General features: G+C 37.6%; 1 protein-coding gene and 1 pseudogene across 9 annotated transcripts in view; both read left to right on the top strand.

The window, feature by feature from the left end:
• The window catches only part of YEATS2 (YEATS domain containing 2), a 102,592-nt gene that overhangs the window by 29,824 nt on the left and 56,755 nt on the right, over positions 1–16,013 (top strand). For all 9 annotated transcript variants that reach the window (XR_003510802.1, XM_027539755.1, XM_027539735.1 and 6 more), the window contains one exon: positions 9,383–9,544. Coding sequence is in view for 8 of the 9 variants with exons in the window: in XM_027539755.1 (XP_027395556.1) it covers positions 9,383–9,544 (162 nt within the window). In the remaining variant the exon portion in view is untranslated. The remainder of the gene's footprint in view (positions 1–9,382; positions 9,545–16,013) is intronic.
• LOC113891593 lies at positions 13,257–15,009 on the top strand (annotated as a pseudogene).

The following is a 16,013-nucleotide window of genomic DNA, read 5'->3' as shown; positions in this document are numbered from 1 at the left end:
GTTGTGCCGGGTCTTAGTTGAAGCATGTGAGATGTAGTTCTCTGACCAGGGATCGAACCCAGGCCCCCTGCATAGGGATCACAGAGTCCCAACCACTAGACCACCAGGGAGGTCCCACTTTTATATATTTTATTAAGCATGTAAGTGTGGATAACTTTGGAGGAACTTTGACTTCTTCTGACCTAGTTCTATCCTTAGGGGCCTTACCTAATTCCTAAAAATGTTTGTTTGGTTACCCAAATTGAAATGTTTTAAATTTATAACAAAAGGTTATAAAGCAGGTCTTGAAGACAGAATTCCTCCAAGCTAAAGGGCTATCTAACGGTATGTCTCATGCTGTCTAATAGGAGCATCATCATTTTTGCCAAGTGTTTAGGAATGGATAAAGACATAAATCTTCAACAGCTTAAGAATGTTCAGTTCAGTTCAGTCGCTCATTCGTGTCGGACTCTTTGCGACCCCATGAATCATGCATGCCAGGCCTCCCTGTCCATCACCAAATCCCAGAGTTCACTTAAACTCATGTCCATCGAGTCAGTGATGCCATCCAGCCATCTAATCCTCTGTCATCCCTTTCTCCTCCTGCCCCCAATACCTCCGAGCACCAGGGTCTGTTCCAATGAATCAACTCTTCCCATGAGATGGCCAAAGTATTGGAGTTTCAGCTTCAGCATCAGTCCTTCCAGTGAACACCCAGGACTGGTCTCCTTAAAGATGGACTGGTTGGATCTCCTTACAGTCCAAGGGACTCTCAAGAGTCTTCTCCAACACCACAGTTCAAAAGTATCAATTCTTCAGCGCTCAGCTTTCTTCACAGTCCAGCTCTCACATCCACACATGACCACTGGAAAAACCATAGCCTTGACTAGATGGACCTTTGTTGACAAAGTAATAGCTCTGCTTTTCAATATACTATCTAGGTTGGTCATAACTTTCCTTCCAAGGAGTAAGCATCTTTTAATTTCATGGCTGCATTCACCATCTGCAGTGATTTTGGAGCCCCAAAAAATAAAGTCTGACACTATTTCCACTGTTTCCCCATCTATTTGCCATGAAGTGATGGGACCAGATGCCATGATCTTAGTTTTATGAATGTTGAGCGTTAAGCCAACTTTTTCACTCTCCACTTTGACTTTCATCAAGAGGCTTTTTAATTCCTCTTCACTTTCTGCCATAAGGGTGGTATCACCTGCATATCTGAGGTTATTGATATTTCTCCCGGCAGTCTTGATTCCAGCTTGTGCTTCTTCCAGCCTAGCGTTTCTCATGGTGTACTCTGCATAGAAGTTAAATAAGCAGGGTGACAGTATACAGCCTTGACGTACTCCTTTTCCTATTTGGAACCAGTCTGTTGTTCCATGTCCAGTTCTAACTGTTGCTTCCTGACCTGCATATAGGTTTCTCAAGAGCAGGTCAGGTGGTCTGGTATTCCCATCTCTTTCACAATTTTCCATAGTTTATTGTGATCCACACAGTCAAAGGCTTTGGCATAGTAAATAAGGCAGAAATAGATGTTTTTCTGGAACTCTCTTGCTTTTTCCATAATGCAGTGGATGTTGCAATTTGATCTGTGGCTCCTCTGCCTTTTCTAAAACCAGCTTGAACATTGGAAATTCACGGTTCACGTATTGCTGAAGCCTGGCTTGGAGAATTTTGAGCATTACTTTACTAGCGTGTGAGATGAGTGCAATTGTGCGGTAGTTTGAGCATTCTTTGGCATTGCCTTTCTTTGGGATTGGAATGACAACTGACCTTTTCCAGTCCTGTGGCCACTGCTGAGTTTTCCAAATTTGCTGACATATTGAGTGCAGCACTTTCACAGCATCATCTTTCAGGATTTGAAAGAGCTCAACTGGAATTCCATCACCTCCACTAGCTTTGTTCGAAATGATGCTTCCTAAGGCCACTTGACTTCACATTCCAGGATGTCTGGCTCTAGGTGAGTGATCACACCATTGTGATTATCTGGGTCGTGAAGCTCTTTTTTGTATAGTTCTTCTGTGTATTCTTGCCACCTCTTTTTCATATCTTCTGCTTCTGTCAGGTCCGTACCATTTCTGTCCTTTATTGAGCTCATCTTTGCATGAAATGTTCCCTTGGTATCTCTAGTTTTCTTGAAGAGATCTTTCCCATTCTGTTGTTTTCCTCTATTTCTTTCCATTGATGGCTGAGGAAGGCTTTCTTATCTCTCTCTGCATTCAGATGCTTATATCTTTCCTTTTCTCCTTTGCACTTCGCTTCTCTTCTTTTCGCAGCTACTTGTAAGGCCTCCTCAGACAGCCATTTTGCTTTTTTTGCATTTCTTTTACATAGGGATGGTCTTGATCCCTGTCTCCTGTACAGTGTCACAAATCTCCGTCCATAGTTCATCAGACACTCTGTCTATCAGATCTAGTCCCTTAAATCTATTTCTCACTTCCACTGTATAATCATAAGGGATTTGATTTAGGTCATACCTGAATGGTCTAGTGGTTTTCCCTACTTTCTTCAATTTAAGTCTGAATTTGGCAATAAGGAGTTCATGATCTGAGCCACAGTCAGCTCCCGGTCTTGTTTTTGCTGACTGTATATAGCTTCTCCATCTTTGGCTGCAAAGAATGTAATCAATCTGATTTTGGTGTTGACCATCTGGTGATGTCCATGTGTAGAGTCTTCTCTTGTGTCGTTGGAAGAGGGTGTTTGCTATGACCAGTGCGTTCTCTTGGCAAAACTCTATTAGTCTTTGCCCTGCTTCATTCCATACTCCAAGGCCAAATTTGCCTGTTTCTCCAGGTGTTTCTTGACTTCCCACTTTTGCATTCCAGTCCCCTATAATGAAAAGGACATCTCTTTTGGGTGTTAGTTCTAAAAGGTCTTGTAGGTCTTCATAGAACTGTTCAATTTCAGCTTCTTCAGCATTACTGGTTGGGGCATAGACTTGGATTACTGTGATACTGAATGGTTTGCCTTGGAAACGAACAGAGATCATTCTGTCGTTTTTGAGATTGCATCCAAGTACTGCATTTCAGACTCTCTTGTTGACTATGATGGCTACTCCATTTCTTCTAAGGGATTCCTGCCCACAGTAGTAGATACAATGGTCATGTGAGTTAAATTCACCGATTCCAGTCCATTTTTAGTTCACTGACTCCTAGAATGTCAGCGTTCACTCTTGCCATCTCCTATTTGACTACTTCCAATTTGCCTTGATTCATGGACCTGACATTCCAAGTTCCTATGCAATATTGCTCTTTACAGCATTGGACCTTGCTTCTGTCACCAGTCACATCCACAACTAGGTATTGCTTTTGCTTTGGCTCCTTCCCTTCATTCTTTCTGGAGTTATTTCTCCACTGACCTCCAGTAGCATATTGGGCACCTACCGACCCAGGGAGTTCCCCTTTCAGTACCTATCATTTTGCCTTTTCATACTGTTCATGGGGTTCTCAAGGCAAGAATCCTGAAGTGGTTTGCCATTCCCTTCTCCAGTGGACCACATTCTGTCAGACCTCCCCACCATGACCCGCCCGTCTTGGGTTGCCCCACACGGCATGGCTTAGTTTCATTGAGTTAGACAAGGCTGTGGTCCTTGTGATCAGATTGGCTAGTTTTCTGTGATTATGGTTTCAGTGTGTCTGCCCTCTGATGCCCTCTCACAACACCTACCATCTTACTTGGGTTTCTCTTACCTTGGACGTTGGGTATCTCTTCATGGCTGCTCCAGCAAGCGCAGCCTCGAACGAGGGGTGTCTCCTCACGGCCGCCCCTCCTGACCTTGAACGTGGAATAGCTCCTCTTGGCCCTCCTGTGCCTGTGCAGCCTCCGCTCCTTGGACATGGGGTTGCTCCTCTCGGCTGGCTCCCCTGACCTCCGGCGTGTGGTCGCTCCTCTCGGCCGCCACCCCTGACCTCGGGCGTGGGGTAGCTTGGCCGGCTGCTGCCCCTGACCTCGGACGTAGGGTAGCTCATCTCGGCCACCGTGCCTGACCTTGGACGTGGGGTGCTTCTCTTGGCCACCGCCCCTGACCTCAGATGTGGGGTAGCTCCTCTCGACCACGCCTGTGCTGACGCAGCCTGACACTCTTGGTCACCACCCCTGTTATTTCCTCACAAAACTCTTTGCTCTTCTCCTCACTAGGCATTTCTTCCATGCTGCTTGTCATTTTTGTAACATTGTATCATTATTTCCAATTTTCATATGTCTTTTCCAAATCAGACTGGAATCTCTTTAGAAAGTGTATCTTGTTTGTTTTTGTGTCTCACAGTAGTTGGTGTTCAGTAAATGTTGATTGGTGAATAAATTGATATATTTATGAAAATTTAAATTAGATTCAATTATTGAAACTAAAGGATTCAGAATTACACTGAATATCTGGGGAGGGGAATCAGATGTCAGGGGAGTCTTCCAAATCCCAGTTAATGAACCACTGATAACAAACAGAAAGTACATTAAGAATCTCAGGATAATACAGAGATGTTCAGTAGTCTTTGTAGTATTTAAATAGAAGCATAAAATATGACTAAGGCAATTAGGTTTCTGTTTTACAAGTTATTTTAGAATTAGCATGCATTTAGCTAAGAGAACTAATGTGTTGTGTTGAGGTCTCACCTATAGTACAAGACATGTCAGCCCAGAAAAGGCCAAAACTAGAAATTCAGGTAGGCTCACCAGGCCACAAAAAGACTGGGGAGAAAGAGTTAATGACATTTTCAAACAATTATGTGTAATTTGTGGGTTTTGGGCTTTAAGGACAGGTGGACTTTATAAATAATGAGGAATGATTGGGATGAGACTTATAAAGTCCTTGTTTGTTCTGGAAGAGGGTAAAAATATTGATTTACTTTAGACTTTGTTAACAATACTTGTTAGAGTATCTAAGATAACAACTAAAAGAAAAGACATAGAGATTTAAACTTTAAAAGTAGTAAGGAGGGCTTCCCTGGTGGCTCAGTAGTAAAGAATCTGCCTGCCAAAATGCAGGAGATGCATGTTTAGTCCCTGGGTCGGGAATATCCCCTGGAGAGGGGAATGGCAACCCACTCCACTATTTTTGCCTGAAATCCCATGGACAGAGGAGTATGGTAGGCTATAGTCCATGGGATCACGAAAGAGTTGAACATGACTTAGCAACTAAATATCATCGTCGTCAATACACAGAAGTTGATTGTTTCTGTATGACAAACTTACAGAAAACAATTTTTAAAAGATACATTTACTCTAGCAATAAATAATGTAGCATAATAAACAAAAGATATGCTGGCCTTTTATGAAAATAAAAATTTTATTGAAACACATGAAGGAACTAAATGATTAGAGCAGTATGGCATGTTCATGGATAGGAAAGCTCAGTGTTGTAAAGATATCTCTTCTTCCTAAGTTGATATGTAGATATTCTGATTAAAGTGCTGATAGGGTTCATTAAATTCATAGGCTGGCTTTTATATATGGAAGAGCAAAGATAAAGATAGGACATGAGTACTCCTAAAGAAAAACTGGGTTAGGCAACCTGGCCCACTGTATTGCTAAGGATAACCATAGACATAGATGAATGTACAGAAGGCCATGACCTTATTTTCCAACAGAATGTTATAAGGGAGGCTCATGAAGTAAATGGCAACCCACTCCGGTATTTTTGCCTGGAAAATCCCATGGATGGAGGAGCCTGGTAAGCTACATTCCATGGGATCGCAGAGACTCGGAGACAACTTAGTGACTTCACTTTCTTTCTTTCTTTCTTTAATGAAGTAAAGCCAGAGCCTCAAAAGGAAGGGCTAAGGATTCTAGTTTTGCCATGGTTAGTACTTAGGGAAATGACTTGTTTTCTTTAAAGACAAAGAAACCACTTGGAACCTTGACAGCAATGAGTAGGAAACAGAAGAGTTCTGAGTTCTAGCACTTTTGAACCTGAATGAAATCACCCCACAGGCTAGAGGTTTCCTAACCCAGGAATAAAGTATGCTAGTTTGTTTCTACCTAGTGTACCCACTTAGCAGGAAAAGCAGGATTTTTTTTTAAATTGACTGATAATTAGAAAATAAAAAAACTTCAAGGGAATGCCTCTTCAGGCCTACCCCCCCCCCCACCCTGAAAAAAGAGTTTAAAGAAAAGGGTTAACTGCAAAGACTTACTTTGGTTAGGTAATATGGCTATTAAATATTGCCTGAATTTTAGGGTTTTTTTTAAATGGAAAAGTTTCTCCAACTCTTCAGCTCCTGATAACCATTTTTCTACTCTGCTTCTAAGAATTTGATTTTTCTTTAGATTTCACATGGAAGTGATACCAAGCAGTATTTGTCTTTCTTTGCTTGACTTATTTCGCATACCATAATGCCATCAAGGTCTTTCTATCCATGTTGTAAAAAATGGCAGGATTTACTTCTTTCTTAGGACTGAATAATATTCCTGTGTGTATGTTAATATGTTTATCTATATCTCCTTAAAAATATTTTTGTTTAATTGAAGTACAGTTGATCTAGCAACATTATACTTGTTTTAGGTGGGCAGCAGAGTTATTTGATATTTTTATATATTGAAAAATGATTACCACAATAAGTCTAGTTACCATCTGTCACCATAGCTATACATTACCTGTACATTACATGACTTGTTTGTAACTGGAAGTTGAGTTTGTTCCTCTGCCTATTTATAAATTAGATATTTTTGTTTTGTTTTTGTTTTGGTATTTTTTGAGTTCTTCATGTTTTGAATATTAACCCTTTATCAGATACATGATTTAGAAGTATTTTTTTCCATTCCGTAGGCTGTCTTTTCATTTTGTTGGTGGTTTCCTTTCCTGTGCAAATGCTTTTTAGTTTGATGTCGTTCTACTTGTTTTGGTTTTATTGCCTCTGTTTTTGGTGTCAGATCCAAAAAATCACTGCCCAGACAGATATAAAAAATCTTGCCCTTTATACTTTCTTCCAGTTTTATGGTTTTAGGTCTTAAATTTAACTTGTGAATCCATTTTGTGTCGATTTTGGGTCTGGTGTGGATAGAGGTTCAGTTCATTGTTTTGCATGTGGCTTTTCAGTTTTCCCAGCAACATTTATTGAAACTGTCCTTTCCCTCATTGTGTATATTAGCTTCCTCGTTGGAAATTAATGACCAGTAAGTGTGAGTTTATTTCTTGTCTCTGTATTTTGTGCCATTGGTTTATGTGTTATTATTGCAATACAACACCATTTTGATTACTGTAGCTTTGTAATATAGTTTGAAACCAGGAAACATGATGCCTTCAGCTTTTATCTTCCTTCTCATGATTGTTTTGGCTATTCAGAATCTTTTCTGGTTGCACATAGATTTTAGGATTGTTTTTCTATTTGTAAAAAATGCCATTGGAATTTTGATAGAGATTGCATTGTAGTATGAACATTTTAACTGTTTTTCCAGTTCTTGAGCACAGAATATCTTTGCCTTCTTCAGTTTCTCTCATCAGTGTCTTATAGATTTTTAGTTTTATTTTTGTTTATTGAAGTATAGTTGATAGTGTCTTACAGTTTTCAATGTACAGGTCTTTTACCTCTTTGGTTAAATTGCTAAGTGTTTTATTGTATTTGATGCTGTTGTAAATGAAATTATTGTTAATTTCTCTTTCTGGTAGTTTGTTGTCGGTATATAGAAACAACTGATTTTTTAATGTTGATTTTATATCCTACAACTCTACTGAATTCATTTAATAGTTTTGTGATGGAGTCTTTAGGTTTTTCCATGTATGATATTATGATTTGTGCAAATAGAGACAATTTTACTTCCTTTTCATTGGATGCCTTTTATTTCTTTCTTTTTTTTTTTTTTTGTCTAATTGCTCTGGCTAGGACTTATAGTACTGTGTTGAATAAAAATGGCAATAGTGGACATCCTTGTCTTGTTCCTGATCTTAGAGGAAAATCTTCTGGCTTTCACCATTCAGTATGATCTTAGCTGTGGACTTGTCATGTGTGGCTTTATTATTTTAAGAATTGCTTCCTCTATATGCAGTTGTTGAGAATTTTTATTATGAATAGATACTGAATTTTGTCAAATGCTTTTACTGCATCTTTTGAGATGATTATATAATTTTTAGCCTTCATTTCATTAATGTGATGTGTTGCATTGATTTGTAGATGTCAAACCATCCTTGTATGCCTGGAATAAATCTCACTTGCTCATGTTGTATGATACTTTTAATGTACTGTTGAATTCTGTTTGCTAATGTTTCATTGAAGAATTTTGCATTTACTTTTATCAAGGATTGTTGTTTAGTCACTCAGTCATATATGACTCTTCTGTGACCCCATGGACTGTAGCCTGCCAGGCTCCACTGTCCATGGGATTTCCCAGGCAAGAATACTGGTGTGGGTTGCCATTTTCTTCTCTAGGAGATCTTCCCAACCCAAGGATTGAACCAGCATCTCCTGCATTCACAGGCAGATTCTTTACCACTGAGCCACCTGGGAAGCCCTTTATCAGGGATACTGGCTTATAATTTTCTTCTCTTGTAGTATCGTCATTTGGCTCTGGTATTGGTAATTTTGGGTTCATAAAATGAGATCATTGAGTGTTCCCTCTTCTTTTATTTTTTGGAAGAGGTTGAGGATTGGAATCAATTCTTTATCTGTTTGGTAGAATTCACCCTTTAAATAAACCACTGGTCCTAGAATGTACTTTGTTGGCAGGTTTTTGTTTGCTGATTCAGTCTCCTTACTAGTAACTGTTCTGTTCAGATTTCTGTTTCTTCACCATTCAGTCTGGATAGGGTGTCTGTTTCTAGGTTTTATTCAGTACTGCTAAGTTGTCCAGTTTGTTGATGTGTACTTGTTCTTAAGTCTTTTATGATCTTTTGTATTTGTGTGGTATCAGTTGTAACATCTCCTCTTTCATTTATAATTTTATTTGTTTGAGTCCCTCCTCTTTCTTGGTAAGTCTGTGTAAAGATGTTTGTCTATTTTATCTTTTCAAAAAACCAACTCTTCTTTCTTTGACCTTTTCTATTGTGTTATTTAGTCTCTGTTTCCACTGTGATCTTTGTTCTTTTCTTTTTTTTTTTCATTTTTCTAACTTAGGGTTTAGTTTGTTTTTCTCCTTCTAGTTCCTTAGGGTATAAAGTTAGGTTGTTAATTTGAGATCTTTTTTTCTTTATGTAGGCATTTATCACTATAAACTTCCTTCTTAGAACTGTTTTTGCTGCATCACTAAAGTTTTGATATGCTCTATTTCCATTTTCAGATGTCTCTAGGTATTTTTTAATTCTCTTTTGATTTCTTTTTTACCTATTAATTGGTAAGTAGTATGTTGTCTACTCTTTATGTATGTGTAAATTTTCCCATTTTCTTCTTGTAATTGATTTTTAATCTTGTTTTAAGTAGTAGTTAATTGGTTTGTTAGGAACAAAGATTTCAAGTCGTTTTTTTTCTCCCTACTCTAGGTATATACCTCCTGATAAGAGAGAAGAAAATGACCAGTCAACCCACAAGTGGATGGTATATGTCCGAGGCTCTCGTAGAGAACCCAGTATTAATCATTTTGTCAAGAAAGTTTGGTTCTTTCTTCATCCCAGCTATAAACCAAATGACCTTGTGGAAGTTAGGTGAGCACTATTTGAGTTATTAAACCTGAGAAGTACAGAATTACTGAAGTGGAAGGAAAGTGATTTAACTTAAGAACTTTGAAATTCTTGTATTATTAATAATTTTTTCAGCTTTGGCTTTTAGTCACAATATAATTTTAGCTGTGGTTCTTTACTGCAGATTTCTGTCTCACTGAACAGGTATCATCCTCACCTATCAGGTTGTTACCATATGAATTACACCAGCTTATTCTCCTCTCCTTTGGAAATAACTTATTTATATAGATATAGATAAATAAAAAAATGTTACTGTTTTTATGATTATCAGAATATATTAGAATTTAATAAAGGATTCTGACTTTATAGAAATACTTAATGTTGTAAGTTCCCCATGATCTCACCCTCTCAGAAGTAACCTTTAATGATATTTTTTTTCTCTGTTTTTAATCTAGCATAGCTATTGAAGTTTTTTGTTGTGATTATTTCACAAAGATGGAATGATTTTATACACACACACACACATTATATGTATACACTCTTGTAAAATTTGTTTCATTTAGGTGTATTGTTCACATCTATATGTGATGTTACCTGTCACATGTATGTTCACTATATGAATGTATTGTAGAAATGGTTCTGGTTTATTATCAATGAAATCTCCTGTATCTTCAGCTTTCTTCAGAACATTCCTTTAGAGCACTCCTAACTCTTAAGTAAAACCTGACTAATTCCTGAGAACACTGCTTCTCCTGAGAAAACTTTCAAGTGGCAACTTTTGTTTTCTTTTTTTCCTCTTACACACGGTGTATACCATTGATTCTAGAAATGGGTGCTTGTCTGTCTTTCTTGTATTTGTGGCTTCCAGACCAGTTTTCCCCTTCTTTTCTCTAAAAACTTCTGCTCCTTTGAAATTTCATAAGATCTGCTGCTGCTTCTTTTTGGAGCATTTACTGATTTCCTAGTCATTCCTCTTTCAAATACAGTTTTAGCACCTAGTATGCTGATATTCCCTCTACCAGTACACTTGCCATCACTCTTACAGACTTTGATATGCAGATAGACAAGTCTTCTAAAACCTTGGTCTCCCAGTTCATTGATTTCCTTACTTTAATAATAATATTATGTTAGTGATATACCATGGAGTCTAAGCTGAGTAAGGAGAGAAGGAGATTACATTGGGAGATTACACAATAGCAATAATGAGTAGTGAAAACTGGTGTGGACAAGAAATGAAAATCTCTATGGGGGTCAAAAAATAAATCTATTTCTAATAAATAAATTAGAAATGGAGCTGGAAGATAGGCATTGTTGGTCAAAAAGTCAAATACTTGGAAATGAGATTTTTTTAGCTAGTACAGAACATTTATATTCTTCATAGGATATTTAGGTATATATTAATTATCAGCTGATCTGTCCTTTAATATGCACTTAATTCTCATAAAAACATGGATCTGATGCTAGATTTTGTTAATAATTTTGATTCCTGTACTAATACTATACTAATTGTTTTGCTTAATAGAGTATGCTGATCTTAGGTAGAGTATGTTCCCCTGATTATTATTATATTATTCTACAGTTTTTGTCTTGGTCATTCTTGAGTACATATGTTGTTCCAGATTACTTTAGATTCTAAGTGTTGATTTATGGATTGAAATCGCATTGAATTAATGATTAATTTTCATACTTTTTATGATATTGAATCTTTCTATCTTGTCTACCCAAGAGAATGAATCAGTGTAAGAGTTTTCCAGTGCAAACAAGGTTTTTTCTTTTACTTCCTTTATTTTCTTGACATATTTGATTTGATAGAACCTTGGAAAAGTGTTGCTATTCTGTTTTATTCTTATGGTACAGATTGATAAAGGAGCAAGTACATTCGTAGGCTCTCAAACTTAGAGTTGAAAAAACCTTGTGGTTTTGTTTCAGTCTATATCTGATTCATGAAACCTTTTAGAAATACCCAGTACAGCTCATCTAGCCTCACCTAGAATTCCACTGGTGACCTATATTTGTTTTCTTTGCTAGGAATACCATCTTCCTATTGTCTGTCTTCTTTGCTTATACACACATACATATGCTTATGTGTACACATATATACACAGTGTAGCTGTCTTTCTTAAGATCTGCTGTTTATCCTTTAAGACATAACTCAGAAGTTAACTTTCTCAATGATTCCTTCTTTGCCCTACTTTCTTTCAGGGGTTAAAATACAAGTAAATGATTGTTTACTTGAATTCTTGGAATAGTAACAATATTTTGTACTTTAAGATAACTTAAGAATAACAGTATTTTCTGAGTTTAGATATCCTAACTCCAAATTAGCCCATTGTTTTAGTACAGATATTTTAGTGATTTTGTTAAGAAGTAGTAGGTGAGTTTAAAAACCACTTTGTCCATAAAGATATAAATATTAATATAAAAAACATGTCTTAATGTCCAGGCAAAAATTCCATACAGTAAAACAGCAGCAGCAACAACACTGTTTTAGGAAAGCATTTTATTTAATGTAAAACGTGTGAATCAGTTAAAATGTATTAATCATATTTTTCTATTGATGATAAACATTTGATTTACTAAAAATGGGGTTAGAAGCTCATTATGTAAAACCCTAATACTTTAATGATGCAAATCAGTGCCCATATTATTTCTCAGTTCTCATCCCAAGAATTGGACTTTGTGAAACACATGGCTTCCTTTAGGCTGTAGAAAAGTATCATGCAATAATATATGAAATTGTATTTACTAAGAAATCTAATCTGTAGGTAAAGGTCATGTTTATCAGATTATATTTTAAGTCTGAGGAAATCCAGGGGAGACATCATGCCATAGCTCCTTGTCAAATTTCTCTCTTACCTTTTACATCTAGAGTATCTTCTGTTAATTCTAAATGAGCTTTGTTTTGTGAAATTTATGAGGTTTCACGTTTTCTGTTTGACTCATGCCACTGGGACAGTATTCCATAATTAGGTGTGGTGATATATGTGACCAGTTAAGTTTTTCACAGCTTTTGAATTACACTATTACCGCATACCTTTCCCAAGAGCATACTTTTACTGTATGTTTTATTAAGTACAATACTATGATTTTTAAATAATATTTTAAAAGAGAACCTTGCTTGTGTGTTTCTAGAGAAACAGTTTGTTAATGATCAACCATACCTCTGTTTTCATAGCAAGTAATATATATAAATTTGTTATTATACTTACTAATTTACATGTATGTCTCCCTTACTAGATTCAGAACTTCTGGATGTTTGGGAATTTTTCTTAATTGTCTTTATCTAGAATCATGTCCAGCATGTAGTAAATGCTCATTTCATGTTGAGTGAATTATGACTTCGTGATGTGGGCCTTTCTATTTTTAAGTGGCTATGTTTGTTTGGATGTTTTTAATTATATTGAGGACTTTAAAGGAAGCTGAGCACCTAAGGATTGATGCTTTTGAACTGTGGTGTTGGAGAAGACTCTTGAGAGTCCCTTGGACTGCAAGGAAATCCAACCAGTCTATCCTAAAGGAAATCAGTCCTGAATATTCATTGGAAGGACTGATGCTGAAGCTCCAATACTTTGGCCGCCTGATGTAAAGAACTGACTCATTGGAAAAGACCTTGATGCTGGGAAAGATTGAAGGTGGGAGGAGAAGGGGATGACAGAGGATGAGATGGTTGGATGGCATCACGGACTCGATGGACATAAGTTTGAGCAAGCTCCGGGAATTGGTGATGGACAGGGAAGCCTGGCGTGCTGCAGTCCATGGGGTCACAAAGAGTCAGACACGACTGAGCGACTGAACTGAATTATATTGAGGAGAGTCCTAACTTTAACTTCTAACGAGTACACTTCCATACATTTTGTGACACCACACAGAATCATTATAAACTCTTTTCCATGTAGCTGTTGTTCAGATATTTTGAGAGCACTGTTAGGTCTCTCCTGTTTTCCTCCAAGCCAGACATCCACATTTGTTTCAGTTGTTTATGTGACTTTGTGTTCCTCTGCCCATATAATGTGCCAGGTTATACTCTCTGGCACATTCCAGTTTATCTGTATTCTTAAAATATTCTTCTTAGAACTAAACTTTAAACTTCAGGTATGACAGAACATTAACCTGTGTCCTTGATTTAATTTAACTCTATGTTCTTTACGAGACTTTTAAGATGTTTCTTGTGTCAAAGTATCTAGAGTAATGTGATGAGTAGGTGAGATCTTTTCAGCTGACTTGAAACTTAAGGATAATCTCTCTGAACCAAAGTGCATGTGTGTTTCCCATGCACTGTGAATCTCCTTGTCAGAGCACATTACCTGATGAAGAGCATGGGTAGATTCTGCTCTTACATACCATCTGTTTTCCATTAAGTTCAGTTGCCATGGCCATCCTTAGCCAACTTTCTAAAAGCTGTGACTGTAAACTTTGATTTTAGGCACAAGACAGTCACTACATGTTTGCTAGGCTTAGGACTTGATACAGGGATTTCAAACATGAAGAACACATGGTTCTGGTGTTAGAATATTCCTGGCCTTTGTGTGTGAGAGACTACAATGGACTAGGCCCCCAAAGGACTGTCCTAGTGAGCGTCTTCAAATTGTATCATTTTAAAAAAAGGATCACGGGCTGCGGGGGGCCGCTCTGGAGCCTGTTACTTGAGATTAAGCCTCAGATTCACTACTTAATTGCTCTGTGACCTTCGGCTAGTTACTTGGCCTCACTGTGTCTCAGAGAGGATATTTCATATTGTGGTTATAAAGATTAGATTAGTTAATAGATATAAAGGGCTTAGAAGAGTAGTAGGATTATGCTAAACAATATAAGTATTTGCTTCTGCTGCTGTTACAAGGAACAGAATGTGTTTACCCTTCAGGGTGGACAACTTAGTGGAATGTTTTAGATTTTTTGAAGGTCCTATGGAGGAAGAATTTATTTGTGATTGCAGAAAGCATACAACTTACAGGAGGAGAATGAAATATTTTTTATAACAGAGCTCTTCAGAAATGTAAGCCCTTTCTTGCTCCCCGGCCATCTTGGCAGTTGCTCTTGGTTGGGGGCATCCTGTACCTAAGACCAGAAGATGGTGGCCACAAAGAAAATGACAGAGTCACTGGAGTCAATCAACTCTGGGCTCCAACTGGTTAAGAAAAGTGGAAAGTATGTGCTGGGCTACAAGCAGATTCTGAAAATGATCAGACAAGGCAAAGCGAAACTGGTAATCCTCACCAACAACTGCCCAGCCTTGAGGAAATCTGAAATAGAGTATTATACTGATTGGCCAAAACTGGTGTCCATCACTACAGTGGCAATAATACTGAATTGGGCACAGTATGTGGAAAATACTCCAGAGTATGCACACTGGCTATCATTGATCCAGGTGGTTTTGATATCATTAGAAGCATGCCAGCACAGACTGGTAAAAAGTAAATTGTGTACAAATTTTCTTTAATAAAACTGGCCAGGCACAAAGACAGAAATATAGATCAATGGAACAAAATAGAAAGCCCAGAGATAAATTCACGCACCTATGGACACCTTATCTTTGATAAAGGAGGCAAGAATATTCAACGGAGAAAAGACAATCTCTTTAACAAGTGGTGCTGGGGAAACTGATCAACCGCTTGTAAAAGAATGAAACTAAAACAGTTTCTAACACCATGCACAAAAATAAACTCAAAATAAACTAAAAATCTAAACGTAAGACCAGAAACTATAAAACTCCTAGAGGAAAACATAGAACACTCTGACATAAATCACAGCAGGATCCTCTATGACCCACCTCCCAGAGTAATGGAAATAAAAACAAAAATAAACAAATGGGACCTAATTAAACTTAAAAGCTTTTGCACAATGAAGGAAACTATAAGCAAGGTGAAAAAACAGCCTTCAGAATGGGAGAAAATAATAGCAAACAAAGCAACTGACAATCTCAAAAATATACAAGCAGCTCATGCAGCTCAGTACCAGGAAAATAAATGACCCAATCAAAAAATGGGCCAAAGAACTAAACAGACACTTCTCCAAAGAAGACATACAGATGGCTAACAAACACATGAAAAGATGCTCAACATCACTCATTACCAGAGAAATGCAAATCAAAACCACAATGAGGTACCATCTCATGCCAGTCAGAATGGCAGCTATCAAAAAGTCTACAAACAATAAATGCTGGAGAGGGTGCAGAGAAAAGGGAACCCTCTTACACTGTTGGTGGTAATGCAAACTAGTACAGCCACTATGAAGAACAGTGTGGAGATTCCTTAAAAAACTGGAAATAGAACTGCCATATGACCCAGCAATCCCACTACTGGGCATACACACCAAGGAAACCAGAACTGAAAGAGACACGTGGACCCCAGTGTTCATTGCAGCACTGTTTACAATAGCTAGGACATGGAAGCAACCTAGATGTCCATTGGCAGACGAATGGATAAGAAATGGGGGGCACATGTACAATATTGTAAAATAACTAGCCTCCAATTAAAATAAATAATTTAAAAAAAAC

This window comes from Bos indicus x Bos taurus, chromosome 1 (assembly GCF_003369695.1).
Source record: "Bos indicus x Bos taurus breed Angus x Brahman F1 hybrid chromosome 1, Bos_hybrid_MaternalHap_v2.0, whole genome shotgun sequence".
NCBI classification, from domain to species: domain Eukaryota; kingdom Metazoa; phylum Chordata; class Mammalia; order Artiodactyla; family Bovidae; genus Bos; species Bos indicus x Bos taurus.
This window is presented reverse-complemented; position numbering and strand designations above follow the sequence as displayed.